Source organism: Chlorocebus sabaeus, chromosome 23 (assembly GCF_047675955.1).
Source record: "Chlorocebus sabaeus isolate Y175 chromosome 23, mChlSab1.0.hap1, whole genome shotgun sequence".
NCBI lineage: Eukaryota > Metazoa > Chordata > Mammalia > Primates > Cercopithecidae > Chlorocebus > Chlorocebus sabaeus.
Window position 1 is genome coordinate 1,388,101 of NC_132926.1, and position 14,680 is coordinate 1,402,780.

General features: G+C 43.5%; 1 protein-coding gene across 1 annotated transcript; it reads left to right on the plus strand.

Moving 5' to 3' along the window:
• The first annotated feature begins 9,613 nt into the window (after positions 1–9,613).
• OR2Y1 (olfactory receptor family 2 subfamily Y member 1) lies at positions 9,614–10,592 on the plus strand. Its single transcript, XM_008015561.3, is given in 2 exon segments — positions 9,614–10,036; positions 10,039–10,592. Coding segments are annotated over 2 exon segments (933 nt in total). The 5' UTR covers positions 9,614–9,657.
• The last annotated feature ends 4,088 nt before the right edge of the window (positions 10,593–14,680 follow it).

A 14,680-nucleotide genomic window follows, 5' to 3' on the forward strand; every position in this document is an offset into this window, starting at 1 on the left:
AAGACCCAGTAAGATGATAGTGTCTTAAATATTTTTAGTGTTTTCCTTAACGGTGGTATACTCTCTGAGTGAAGGACGAGACTATTGTACTCACCACCTTGATGCAATTATTTTAGGTGGTATCTGTCTCCTGTTAGACTGTGATTTTCTTTGGAGTCAGAGATTTTATTTTCTTCATTTGTTTCAGGCAAAAGGAAGGCACTCAACAAATGTTTGTGTTCCAGTAACACTAACTAGCGTTGCGTGAACGTCTACCATCTGCCAAGCACTTCACATACATTGTGTCATTAATCTACAAAACAGTGCCACAGGATAAGCCATAATAATGTCATTTTACTGAAGGGAAACGAAGGTGCAAGCATGTCAAGAAAGCTCTTCAAGGTCACAAAGCTAGTAATGACAGAGCTGTTTCCTCTGTACTATATTATGACCCCTTAAGTGGATACGAATCATCTTAAATGTTTCTTGTTTAATTTCCTGTGATATGTAGAGCACGGCTCATTGCTCAGTAGATAATTTTTGAACGAATTGATAAATAAATGCATTTTCTTTTTAAATTTATTGTGAATAAAAACAGAGTATAAAGAAATAAATGTTAATACATGAAGTATACTATGTTTGAAAACAGTGTAAAACATCTAACTTGTCTTCAAGGAAATTAATACTGAGTTGAGTCAATGAGACATATAAATGGGGATATGTGAGCATTATATGAGGAGCTCAGGGGAGGGAGAGACTTGAGGTGGTGAATATGGTAAAAGCTCCAAGACAGACGAGTCATTTAGTCTGATTGGTGAAGGACTGGTAGGATTTGGGTGAAAGCAGAAGTGTGCAGAATGCCAGGATGCAGTCACATGCACCGAGGGAAGAGTTGTGTCCCGAGGACACTGAATAGATTCACTTGATTTAGGCAGAGTATGGGGAATAGAGAGAATTGAGGGCTCAAGGCGAACCTTGGTTTTTCAGTCAGTCGATTTTAATTGCCACATTGGGGCCCGGAGGTCTCCAAGGTCCTACCTGGTAAACAATTTTCCCCCGACTCCTCTTAACGAGGCCTTGGCAATGATCCTGAGGCAGGATTGCCGCTGCGCCCAAGGGTCAGGAGGTGGTTTGATAAGACACCAGTTCCTCTGGGCTGAGTCGGTTAGGGTGAGTGAGTGCAGGTGCCTGGGGGAGAACACTCCTGCCTGGTGGGCAATGGGCCTTGGGCAGTTTGGCCCTGCCCAGGGAGGGAGCCTCTGTAACCATCGCTTGTCCAGGACAGGAGCCCTGGGTAGGTACTGACTGGATGGGCTACTCTGACTTCATAGCTAAACATCCAGAAAACCAGAACTATTTCATTAGGCAATTAGTACGGGGTTCTTTTGTGTGGGATCCCCAGTTTGAGGAAGTAGAGCTATTAAATTCATGCAAGAACATATTTTATCACTGATAGAGTCTTTCTCTGCCACTTACTCACCCATCCATTCACTCAACTGAATACAGCATGTCAAAAAATGCTTTTTTTCTCTCCAACTGCATAAACTTAGGGAAATAAGTTTATTTATGTAAAGTGTGAAGCTTAAAATCATTTTGAAGCTTCTTCTAAATCTCAAATTCTATGATGCCAGGGCTCTAATATGCAAAGTAAATTATAGGCTTCAGTGCCAGGAGACAGAGAACAGAGCAACGGTCAGAGCTGTGGAAGGTAAATCCAGGAAGACTCTTTGAAGAACTAGATGACGGAAGGGAATCGATCCTATTTGGAGACAATGTTCTGTGTGGGAGTCAGAGTTAAAACAAGCCACTTGTTAATTCAGTCTTTGTTAAGCTTTGTCAGACCGTAGTTTTCTGCTCTTATACTGCAAAATGTGGGTTATTATTAAGTGTTTTACAGAAGCGTCTTAAAGATCACCCTAAAGCCGCATGGGGTATGATGAGCTATTGTGTGATTCCTCGAGTGAGAGGAACAGGGTTGGGCGTGACTGCAGAAGACAAGGATGTGACGGAGGACGGGTGGAAGGAGGCTTTGGTGCCTAGGAAGTTTTGATAGGGGGTTTAATCTTCCAAAAACTAATAAGAGAGCTACACATGCAGGTATAATAAAAGGGTGAAATTAGATTCAAATTTAAGGATGAATGTTCTACCAACGAAGATGTTTCAGAAGGAGTTTGTAGAATCCCCTGCTTCCCTCAGAAAGAGGATGAAATTTTCTGGCTTGAATGTGGCTCTATTGCAGTCAGACAGTATCATTAAATTAGTAGACTGGCATGAAGAATATAGTACTACTACAGGCTGTTGAAAATAATTTAAACATGATTCCTGATTTCAATAAGTGTATTATTTTTAGAGGTCATGCATAGACACACAGATGTACACACAGACACAGACACACAAAGATGAGCACAGACCAGGCATAGTGGCTCATCCTATTGCTTTGGGAGGCTGAGGCAGCAGGACTGCTTGACCCCACGAGTTCAAGACCCGTTTGGGCAACATAGGGAGACCCAGTTTCTACAAAAAACACAAAAAATTACCCAGGCCTGGTGGTGCATGCCTGTAGACAGCTTACTCAGGGGGCTGAGGTGGGAGGATCACTAGTGCCACTGCACTCCAGCCTGGATGACAAAGCGAGACCCTGTCTCCAAAAGAAAAGAAAAGAAACAAAAACTGCAAAAAACAAAACCCAGAGAGGTGAGCACAACCATTGATCTTCGTAATGCAGAAATTCAACCGTATCAAATATGCACATGAAATGCAAGAATGCTTTATGGGTGCCGAGGGGATAAAAGTAGGGGTTAAATTTTAAACAGATAATTTAAGATTAGAAAAATATCAGGGTTGGATGGGATGCTCAAAACCACCTAACAAATCTTCCAGTTAATGCAGGAACGTTTTCACATCATCCTGAAAAGTCAACTTTCACCCTCTGAATGAGCAGGAAGCTTTCCAGTGACGGGAATATCACATTTCCAGGCAGCCTATTTTTAGACTGCTTCATTTTATTCAAGTTTTTTTTTTTTAATTTAATGTCGAGCCACAGTCTGCTGTCTTGTAAGTTTCGCCTGTTGGCTCTAGTTTTGACCTTTGTAGGAGAACAATGCAAGTTCATCACATTCTCCACGTGAGATCTTTCAACTTGCATACAGGCCATCAATCAGGCTTGCCTTTGAGACTTCCGTTTTCTGATCTAAAAACTCAATTAAAATGCCTAATTTGATAAATATGCTATTCTTAATTACCCTGAATTGGGCATTATGTATTGTATACATCTAAATATCTCTGTACCTCATATATATGTACAATTATTATGTGTCAATTAAAAATGACATATAAAAAACCTATTTCTCATGCAGGATGTTTTCAGATGCCTTATTGCTTTTTATTGTCCTTTGATCCTATGATTTTGTCGAAGTTTTAATCCAAGTCTAATGCCAAGAACATGCAAAATACTCAAAATTCTGTCTGACCAGTGCAGAGTGTGGGCAATGTATGTATTTTTTAAAATGGGAGGTTGTGCAGGGACCATCTGTGAACACCGAGGGAAGGCGGAGACGAAAATGAGTCAGTAGGGACCACTTACGTCAGCCTAATGTTGTTTTCTTTCTTTGCTGAAATGACAGATTTGGGAAATAGGAAAGGATATGGACGTGTTGAAGCTATTGCCTTCATTTGAGGAATATGGAACTCAGCAAAGCTTGCATAGCATGGTCGCTCCCTTCAATATTTGGAGGACTGTCTGTGGGATGGGAGTTTGTGCTTATTCTGGGTGCTCCCCTGATGAGACCCTCCCCACTTCTCCGCGACATGCCTGAGACCCTCCATGGAAGGCTGAATGCCACCCAATATCCAAGCTGGTTTGATCAGGACTTGCCTTGTGGTCAAACTCTCCTGGGTTGTGAGACATGGACTAGGAATATTTCTGAAGCCCAACATTGGTTTCACGTGATTCTTTCAGCATCTGCTGCTGAAAGAGAAAAAGAGCTCCCAGGGAGTTTGTAAGAAGAGCTTTTGTTTTTGTGATTACCAGATACAGGTATGAAGCAGACCCCAGCAACTGGGCCCAGAGGGAGGATACAGAAAAACTCTATGAGGGATTGGGGTGTCTCCGAACCGCAGCAACTGGTCCCTGAGTGTAGACCTCTGGCGCGTGCAGGGAGGGCATGCCGAACCATGAGGAACTAGGGAGTCACTAGCCTCAGGGAGCACGAGGTTTAATGCAGCGTTGCAGGTTGGCGTGGCATGGATGCTACAGCTCTACAGATCAGCCTGTTCTCAGCAGGACCCAGGAAGTTAGGAAGCAGGACATTTCCTCCAAAGAAGGTACTCACAAGCAGGCAGGCAAGTCCCAAGGCCTTGGTTAGGCAGAAGAAAACCAATAGGATGGAGCGGAGATAGAAAAAGATTTAACCTAGACACTGTGTGCCCACTGGGACTCTCTCCTGATGCACCAGATTCCAGATAAAAGGCACCAGACCCCAGGGAAGCAGAACTACCTCCACATCCCGCTTTCCAAATACGACTGGCACTGCAGCGAGATGCCATGCATTTCTAAGGACCTGCCAAAGAGCTGGTGCAGGTGAGTGCCTGCATGCGCCAGGGACTTAATGATCAAGCACTTTCATGTGCCAGTCGTTGTTCTAGGCACTGAAATTGCAACTGTGAACAAGACAGTCCCAGCTCTGCTCTCTGCGGGCTCTAGGGTGGTGGGATAGGGAAACAGTTCAATCAGAAATTAGGGTGAACATGGTAAATTGTATATGGGAAAGTACAATGACCATAGGGTCATAGAGGAAGGACTCACCTCAGGCAAGAGAAGTCAGAGAATACCTCTTAGAGGAAAGGAGACTTTCTTAACCTTATAGCCCAGTCGACATGTTTGGGCCACAGATAATTCTGTGTGTGTCATCAAGGTGGGAGGGCTGTCCTGTGCATTGTGGGATGTTCAGCAGCACTCCTGGCCTCAAAACACTGAATGCCAGTCGGATCAGTGAAAAATGTCTACAGACATTGCCAATGTCCCCTAAGGGGTAAAATTGCCCTCGGTTGAGAGCTGCTGCTTCAGGTAAAGTGACCTGGAAGCTGTGGCTTGAATCAAGTGGGAGGTAGAGGCTGATGACCAGTTTTCTGGTTTTGTAAACTGTAGAGTTTGCTGGTGCCCTTCTCCTGGTGCACAGGGAGCGAGGCAGTTTCTTGGGGGAGGGTGATGAGTTCGGTGTTGGACATGCTGAGTTTCTGGTTCCCAGGACTCATCCAAGAGGAGATGATCAGCAAGAAGGTGGAGTTTTCACAGGCAGGTTTTGTTTTTAACAGGCAGGTGCGGTGAGGCCAGCAGATTGGGAGATGAGTGGCATTTAAAAGGTGGTTTGTTACTCACAGTTCCCGAAAGGAGGGGGCATGACGGGCTATGCAGGGCCATATGGTGAAGCACACAGTTAGGAGGCAGAGGAGCGAGGAAGCCATGGACGAGAGCCTTTGCTGTGGTTCCTCTAGAAGGAACTGGTGAGGCAGGTGACGCCGGCCTCTGATGGCCTGGTGGAATAATCTCAGCACACTCTGGGATATAAAGGCTATCCCTTCCTGTCTGGTTCTCGGCCCTGTGGTGATTAGCACAGGTGGACAGTGGCCCACAGTGTGAGAGCCCAGTAAAGACACTGTGAATTTTTGGCTGGGGTGTGGGTCTGGTTGATCAGTTTGCACATGAAAGCTGTGCTTTCAGGCTAGCACTAGCCCTAGAAATTGCCAGTCCTGGGAGGGGCATCCCTCTGGGGTCAGCAAAGCCTCAAAATATCAGAGCATCAGAAATACAGAAAATTAAAAGACATACAGATGAACTATAGAAAATAAAAAGGTTAATACAGATGAACTATAGAAGTCCGAAGTTCAGGAGACAGATTAGAGGTAAAGAGACACATTCGAGTGTTAGCAACACAGTGACTCTGTGATTCAGCTCTGGGGAGGATGCCATTTCCAGGAAGAATCTGTAGAATGCTAAGAGAATTGGGTCTGGGATGCAACCCAGAGAAGGAACCCAAACATGTAAGAGATGTACGGAGAAGGATGAAGACATCAGGGAGGGAAGGGAAGAGGTTTTTTGTAGAAAGCAGCAGAAGTCAACACCTAAAATGCTAGGACAAAGATGAGACCCGAAACGTCCACTGTGTTTTCCTAGGAAATGTGATGAGGACAACATCCTTATAGCAGTGGGCTGAAGAGTGAGTGCAAGGGCAGGTCTCTGAAACGTCAACACAGGTAACTCTTTCAATACACTTGTCTCTGAAGGGGAGGAAAGAGATGGGGCAGTAACAAAAGGGGGAATGGGGTGAAAGGAGATGCTTTTAATTGGAAAGGTTTGACCATGGATCATTTCTCTTGAGCAAGAGCCACGAAACAGGGAAAAGTTAAAGGTGTACTGGCAAAACTGAATTATTATTTTAAGCAGAATTTATTAATCTGATTTTAGTCATACAGACCCTAGAAAATTGCATGCTTCCGGAACTCGGTACATGGGATGGATAGATAATGAGTTAAGGATATTAGCAAGGCAATGTTTGACATGATGGATTGGGGAATACAAGTACAAGGCACATAAAGATGGAAGCAGGTGGCTGACAGAAATAAAGGGGCACCAGAGCACAGATGAGGAAATGGGGGCAGGGGCTTCCCTACGCAAGCTCTTGGTTTGAGATTCTGAACAGGGGATCATCAGATGGTACAAGGGGCTGTGAGGAAATGACCTTTACGTGTCTTTCCAAACGGGAGCAGTGAGGTCTTGTATTATGATTAGTATCTAGTCTGAGCCTGCATTTGGTAAAATTCAGCAGTCAGTGTGCACTGTAGAAACGGGCACTGTGTTTTGTTTTTAGTCAGTGTACTCCCACATAATCTTTGTCTTCTATATCTTTAATGAATGGCTGTCGAGTTTGCAGTTTTGGTCTCTTCCATTCTATCCAACTGAGGTTTTGAAGCTAAGTTCAGTTTTCCCAGTTTCATGCTATCTTAATATCTTACCTACTATGGTGGCTGTTGCTTTAAGGATTCTTGTTTCATTGTAATGAAATCCTTTTGGATTACTGTCCTATCATTTATCATATTAATTGTATTTCTAAACTTTTGTTCAATTGGAAATATACTAAAAGTATCTATATGTCACTGTAAAACTCATTGATAAAAATATAGATCAGGAATGGTTGAAAACTTTGTGCTGCTAAACAAGAAGGAGGCCGGGCGTGGTGGCTCATGCCTGTAATCCCAGCACTTTGGGAGGCCAAGATGGGTGGATCAGGAGGTCAGGAGATCGAGACCATCCTGGCTAATATGGTGAAACCCCATCTCTACTAAAAATACAAAAAATTAGCCGGGTGTGGTGGCGGGTGCCTGTAGTCCCAGCTACTCAGGAGGCTGAGGTAGGAGAATGGTGTGAACCCAGGAGGCGGAGCTTGCAGTGAGCCGAGATTGTACCACTGCACTACACCTTGGGCAACAGAGCGAGACTCTGTCTCAAAAAACAAAACAAAACAAAAAAAGAAGAAGCATTGCCAATGTATTAATGTCTTCATGTTGCATGGGAAACAAATCTTTCTGGAACATTTATGTGCATTGAAGATGGTGCCAGCTTTAGGAATGTGTTCATTAATTCACTCAATAATATTTGCTGAGAACATTTTATTCACCAGGCTGTGCACTGGAAGATGAGGATACAATGGTAAGTAAAAGACTCAGTTGCGTGGAACTTAAAGATTACTGATACAGACAGACAAGTGTTAAAAGTATGTGTAGCATATTCTTTGTAGCTTGCCGAATGTATCACATCCTTTAATCCCAATCCAAATCCTTTGAAATAAATTACTTTCTCTGTTTTATAGGTAAGTAAGCTAAGATTCACAGAAACAAACTTTCCCAGGATAGGTGTCACAGCTGGTCAACAGTAGAGTTGATCTGCCAGGACCGATATGAATGGTAAAGCCATTGTTGTCTACTATGGTGGTCATTCAAAAAAATGGCTTTGATGTCTTGGTTAAGCTACATATGAATTACCTCTTTGCTGTTATTAATTCACAATTTATCCATCTTTTCCACAAGGGCATCAAGGGTGGTGTCCAAATGCCTTACCGGAATCATTGATCCAGCGTTGATCCATTGATGATGGTCCTCAGTCCAACAAACTTAACAGAAAGAGGACAGAGTTAATTCGGCAAAAATTGTTCATATTGAGCACATTGTAGGCTCCTGTTCCCTTTTTTGCTTTCTGACATACTTCCTTATAATCCTGTTTAGATTTTTTGTCAGAAGAAATGTGAATTTTAAAGTAGAGCAAATTTTTATGCATCTCTCACTTTCAGTTTATCCAAATGTGTTGGTAATCTCAGGTTTCTTAGAAGAAATGAATTTTGATGAGATTTGAAGGGATAACCTTATGTTTCACTCAATGAAATTTATTCAAAATCTACTGTGTGCCCTGAATTAAAATAATATTAACACCTCTTGTGTAGCAAAAAGAAAGACACTACTTTTTTTTTTTTTTTTCTTAGTGTCATGGCACAATCTTGGCTCACGCCAACCTCCGACTTCCAAGTTCCAGGAATTCTCTTGCTTCAGCCTCCCGAGCAGCTGGGATTACAGGTGCCCATCGCCATGCCTGGCTATTTTTGTGTGTGTGTATTTTTAGTAGAGACAGGGTTTCTCCATGTTGACCAGGCTGGTCTCAAACTCCTGACCTCAGGTGATCCACCCACCTCCACCTCCCAAAGTGCTGGGATTACAGGGGTGAGCCACCACGCCCCGCTGTAAGATACTAATATTTATTTTACATTCATTATGTTAGCTACCACTAAGGAGCTCACAGCTCAGAGAGGGACAAAGACATACAAAAAGAATTCCAGTGAATGTGACAAGTGCTAGAGAGAAACTGTACAAGCAGGGTTGGGCTAGAGAGGAGGAATCAACTCTTCTTGGGCAGCTGAGGAATGGATTTATCCCTTGAAGAGAGTGTGTATGTGCATGTGTGCGTGTGCGTGTGCGTGTGGTAGTCCAGGCATCATGACACACCACAGGAAACATATTTGTTGCTAATTGGTTTTCTTTCTTCTCCAAAAGGAGGAATCTACACTCTTCTCAGTCATTTGCTGGTCAGGCTTGCAGCTTCTTGGATTGTATGGGCTGACCGTAGTCGGAAAAGCAGATGGGCACCCAGAGGTCAAACAGGGCTCCCGGCCTGGTTAGGCCTAGTGGGTAACCTACCGAAAGAGGCCGCCGGCCAGACCAGGAAGTGGGGCAAACGGGAGCAACACAGAATAGTATTGCTACGTGTTACATCTGAGTCTTTTAAAAGCAGCTTCCACATTGTTGCATTTGACCCTAATCTCAGTGCTGTGATACGTCATGTCTACTTTCAGGCAAAGAAATGTTGGATCTAAAGGACTGACTGGCCTGGCTGAAGTCCTGGAACAAACAGGCAGCAGGACTAGGATTCAAACAAAGGCCGTATCATTCCCAAGCTGGTGATTTCCACCCTGAAGAAGAGAAGAGAAAGAACACCGGACACAACAAACTGCACAGCAAAATAGATAATCAAATGCATGATTCAGTATCCAGGGAATCCTGCGAAATCATGTTGTAATTTGTACTCAGTACAGGAGGCATTCCATTTCCGTCTGCTGTTTAGACGGGCAAAAGGCTATGGGAAGTTTCAACACCAGTTTTGAAGACGCCTTCATTTTGGTGGGATTCTCAGATTGGCCGCAACTGGAGCCCATCCTGTTTGTCTTTATTTTGATTTTCTACTCCCTAACTCTCTTTGGCAACACCATCATCATCGCTCTCTCCTGGCTAGACCTTCGGCTGCACACACCCATGTACTTCTTTCTCTCCCACCTGTCCCTCCTGGACCTCTACTTCACCACCAGCACCGTGCCCCAGCTCCTGATCAACCTTTGTGGGGTTGACCGCACCATCACCCGTGGAGGGTGTGTGGTTCAGCTCTTCATCTACCTAGCCCTGGGCTCCACGGAGTGTGTGCTCCTGGTGGTGATGGCTTTTGACTACTATGCTGCTGTCTGTCTCCACTCCACTACATGGCCATCATGCACCCCCGTCTCTGCCAGACCCTGGCCGTCGCCTCCTGGGGGGCGGGTTTCGTGAACTCTCTGATCCAGACAGGTCTCGCAATGGCCATGCCTCTCTGTGGCCATCAGCTGAATCACTTCTTTTGTGAGATGCCTGTATTTCTGAAGCTGGCTTGTGCGGACACAGAAGGAACGGAGGCCAAGATGTTCGTGGCCCGAGTCATAATTGTGGTTGCTCCCGTAGCACTAATTCTAGGCTCCTATGTGCACATTGCTCATGCAGTGCTGAGGGTCAAGTCAATGGCTGGGCGCAGAAAGGCTTTCGGGACTTGTAGGTGTCACCTCCTAGTAGTGTTCCTTTTTTATGGCTCGGCCATTTACACCTATCTCCAATCCACCCACAATTATTCTGAGAGTGAGGGAAAATTTGTTGCCCTTTTTTATACTATCATTACCCCTATTCTCAATCCTCTGATTTATACACTAAGAAACAAGGACGTGAAGGGTGCTCTGTGGAAAGTACTATGGAGGGGCAGAGACTCAGGGTAGGAGATGAAAAAATGGGCAGTAAAATTTTCTGTAACAGCTCTTCAATCATAGATCTCACCCTGTTCCTTGGAGGGCAGTTGGTCAGTAGGAAACAGCCCTCAGTCATCCTCGGAATTGGTTTTTGGTTTTGTTTTTTTAGTGGGACGGAGTTTCACTCTTGTTGACCGGGCTGGAGTGCCGTGGTGCGATCTCGGCTCACTGCAACCTCAGATTCCTGGGTTCAAGTGATTCTCCTGCCTCAATCTCCTGAGTAACTGGGATTACAGGCGCCCACCACCATGCCTGGCTAATTTTTGTATTTTAGTAGACATAGAGTTTCACCATGTTGGCCAGGCTGGTCTCGAACTCCTGACCTCAGGCGATCCACCCACCTTGGCCTCTCAAAGTGCTGGGATTACAGGCGTGGACCACTGTGCCCAGCCGTCCTCAGAGTTTTAGTCCCTTCCTTGTTTAGAAACTGAAAGTAAGGATCTCTTGGGACTCTTTCTTGTTCAGTGTCTATGATCACTGTGTAGCCAGCAGTAAGTGCTGGTTTGTGTCACAACTTTCCAGAGGAACAAGATTGAGAAGAGGCTGTATTGTGTCCAGTTATGGAGAGTGGGATGGGCTCCGGGCAAGACTGAGAGTGATAGAAGACTTAATTGGGAATGACAACGCCTTTCCAAGGTCAATGACTCCCAGCGTGGTGCCATGCAGACGCACTGCACCCGAAGGCAGACAGAATGAGTTCCCCCTGCTCTTCTAAGCAACTGCGACCCTGCCGTGCACCTCACATCTCAGGGCCCATTTCTAAGGTCTCTAACAGAGGTTATTCATGTCTGATATTTGGAGTAAATAAGGAGATCATAAACAGAGGCACTTCGTGGAGCATGTAGAGTTTCAGGTTTGGATGTCATTTACACCCTTGAAGAAAAAGACAAAATCATTAGGGTGGCATTGAGTACAGGGAGCATTGACTCTTACTAGCTGCACCAGGAGTCTCTGTCATTCCGCTTGGTGCCATGGATAAGATACTTTCCATGCAAGAGAGAAGATAATAGAGAAGAAATGAACATATGAATAATGAGCCAAGAGGGACAGATATAGAAAAGAAGAAAGGATAAGGAGGAGTGACAACACTGAAACCAAGAGATTCCTGCGGAGGGGACTGGTGGGAGGCTCAAGGGGCATGTGGCTAAAGTGTGAAGACAAGGGGTACTGGAAGTTCCATCACTGCCACTTCATCCCACATACTTGGTTTCATATCAAAGTGTGGCATCCTTATTAATAAGCTTTCACAGTCTTGATAAATTTCATGTTGAGGGAATAATCTTTTATTCTGATAACAATAACTAATATTTGTTTATATCTGAAAACCCTTTTTGCACAAAATGTTATTAGTCCTTACAGCTGTATTGTGAGAGTGAGTTTTGTTGTAGTCCCTATTTATTCACAAGAAACTGAGGTTCAGAGGGTTGAAGTCACTCAAGTTCACATAGCAAATATGGGGTGAAGCTGAGATCCGGGTTTCTGAAACCCTAAATCCAACCCTTACTACAACACCCTCCTAATTCTCTTTTTCTGAAAGGACATTTTTAATAGGGAAAGATTGAGTTTGGACAGAAGGGTGGCTGGAGAGAGAATCAAGTGTGAGCTTAGTGTACTTTCATAGTTTTGCTTTGGTTAATTCTGGCCAGGGTTCTAGACTCTTCTGAGTTACATATTCGTTGGTCAGAGGGCATATTTCTTTTCTTTGCACAAAGCTAATGTGACCTGTAAAAACAGTTACCATTTATTGAACACTTACTACAGTTATATTCAGGCACAGTTCAGACACCATGCTATATAATATACATCACTGACACACTAAATTCTTACAATATGGAATGTAGGTACTATTTCCCTCCTCCCGTTAGTTCTGCTGATCTAGAGACTGAAAGTCAGATAATCATTTTGGGTGATTTGCCTCAATTACCCCAACACTAAATGGTGGGGCAGGATTTGAATCTGGCTTGTTTTATTCCAAATCCTACCCAACTAGCCACTACTTAAAGACCAATTAAAAAATGTTTATTAGTTCAAGGAGCTAACCTATAAACTGCCTGGAACAAATGATTTTTCTCCTGCATCCTTGTCTATCTAAGTCTAAACAATCCAAGTGTATACATTACCTAATGAAGAAAAGGAAACTATTTGAATGAGCAGGAATTTAATAAAATTGTTTTGTGGTTAATGTGTTCTTTTTTCATTTGGAAAGCAGAGATATAGCCTCCTAATTACATTAGAGGGAACGTATCTCAGAGCTGAGCAATTTTAAGAGGTCACTGGTGCAGTTGGGGACACACAGCCACTGCTCTCGCAAGTCAGGTCTTGTGCAAGGCAAATACCATCTCCACGGGAACCTATATCCCCTGCGCCTCCTTGGACTTTCTCATCCATAACAGTGGCTAATTGATCATTAGAGATTTTTGTGTCCTCATAGCCCTCCCAGAGCCAGTGAGTGGTTCCTGGGTCCTTCAGTTGCCCATCTGAGAGAGGTAGTCAGAGGTGACTTCATGAATGGAACAGAATATAAACACCTCGGCACCTTTGTCTTTTAGAGCCCAGCTGCCATTTAAACCTGTTGCCGTTTGTCCTTTACCTGCTAAACCACCTGAACAGAATTTTGAGCTAGAAATAATGATGCATGTAAGGCCTAAAACTGGGACATATTTATGGAAAAGACAGGGAGACACAGGAGAATGGAGATTGTGAGGATTGGTTCCCAAGAGAAAAAAATTAAATTGATGATTTCATAGAGAAGAAAGAAAAAGAACTTAGAGACATTTCAGTGAATATCAGGGAAAGCCATCTTTAAGAAACTCATACAACCAAGTCAATAGCAAACAAAATAACTCACTAAGTAACCATTTAAAAATGGGCAAAGGCGGCCTCGTGCGGTGGCTCATGCCTGTAATCCCAGCAATTTGGGAGGCGGGGGTGTCACTTGAAGTCAGCAGTTCAAGACCCGCCTGGCCAACATGGAGAAACCTTGTCTCTACTGAAAATATAAAAATTAGCCAGGCTTGGTGGCAGGTGCCATAATCCCAGCTCCTTGGGAGGCTGAGGCAGGAGAATTGCTTGAACCCAGGAGGCAGAGGTTGCAGTGAGCTGAGATTGCACCACTGCACTCCATCCTGGGCAACAGAGAGAGACCCTGTCAAAAAAAAAAAAAAAAAAAAAAGAGGGGAGTGGGCAAAGAATAGACATTTAGACACTTTTCCAAAGAAGTCATACAAATAGCCAAGAGATATAAGAAAAAATGCTCAACATCACTAATCAGGGAAATGCAAATCAAAACCATAATGAGATATCACCTCACACTTCTTAGGATGGCTAATACCAGAAAACCAAAAGATAGTTAAGTGTCGGGAGGATGTGGAGAAGGCAACCTTTGAACATTGTCGGAGGTACAACCATTGTGGGAAACAGTAGGAAAGTTTCTCAAAAAATTAAACATGGAACCACCATATTATCCAGCAATCCTACTTTTGGTTATACATAAAGCAATAGCTCAAGGAAATTACTATCTTGAGAAGATATCTGCATTCCCATGTTTATTGCAGCACTATTCACAATAGCTGAGATATGGAAACAATCTAAGTGTCCACCAAGAGATGAATGGATAAAGAAAACACGAGACATGAATATTATTCAGACGTAAAGAGGAAGGAAATCCTGTCATTTGCAATAACATGGCTGAACCTTAGGATATATGCTAAGTAAAAATAAGTCACACACAGAAAGATACCACACGATCTCATTTATATCTAGAATCTTAAAGACAAAATCAAACTCCTAGTAATAGAGAGTAGAGTTACGGTTTGCAGGGTGAGGGTGGGACAAAAGGGAGATACTGGTCAAAGTGTAAAACCTTCAACTATAAAGTAAGTACTGCAGACCTATTGGATGTTAACTGTAGTTAATAATAATGTGTTGTATACTTAAAATTTACTAAAAGAATAGGTGAAAGATATTCTGACCACAAAAATGGTTAATTATTTGAGGTGATGGATGTTAATTACCCCATGTTAATGGTGGTAATCATTACACAATGTATATACTGTATA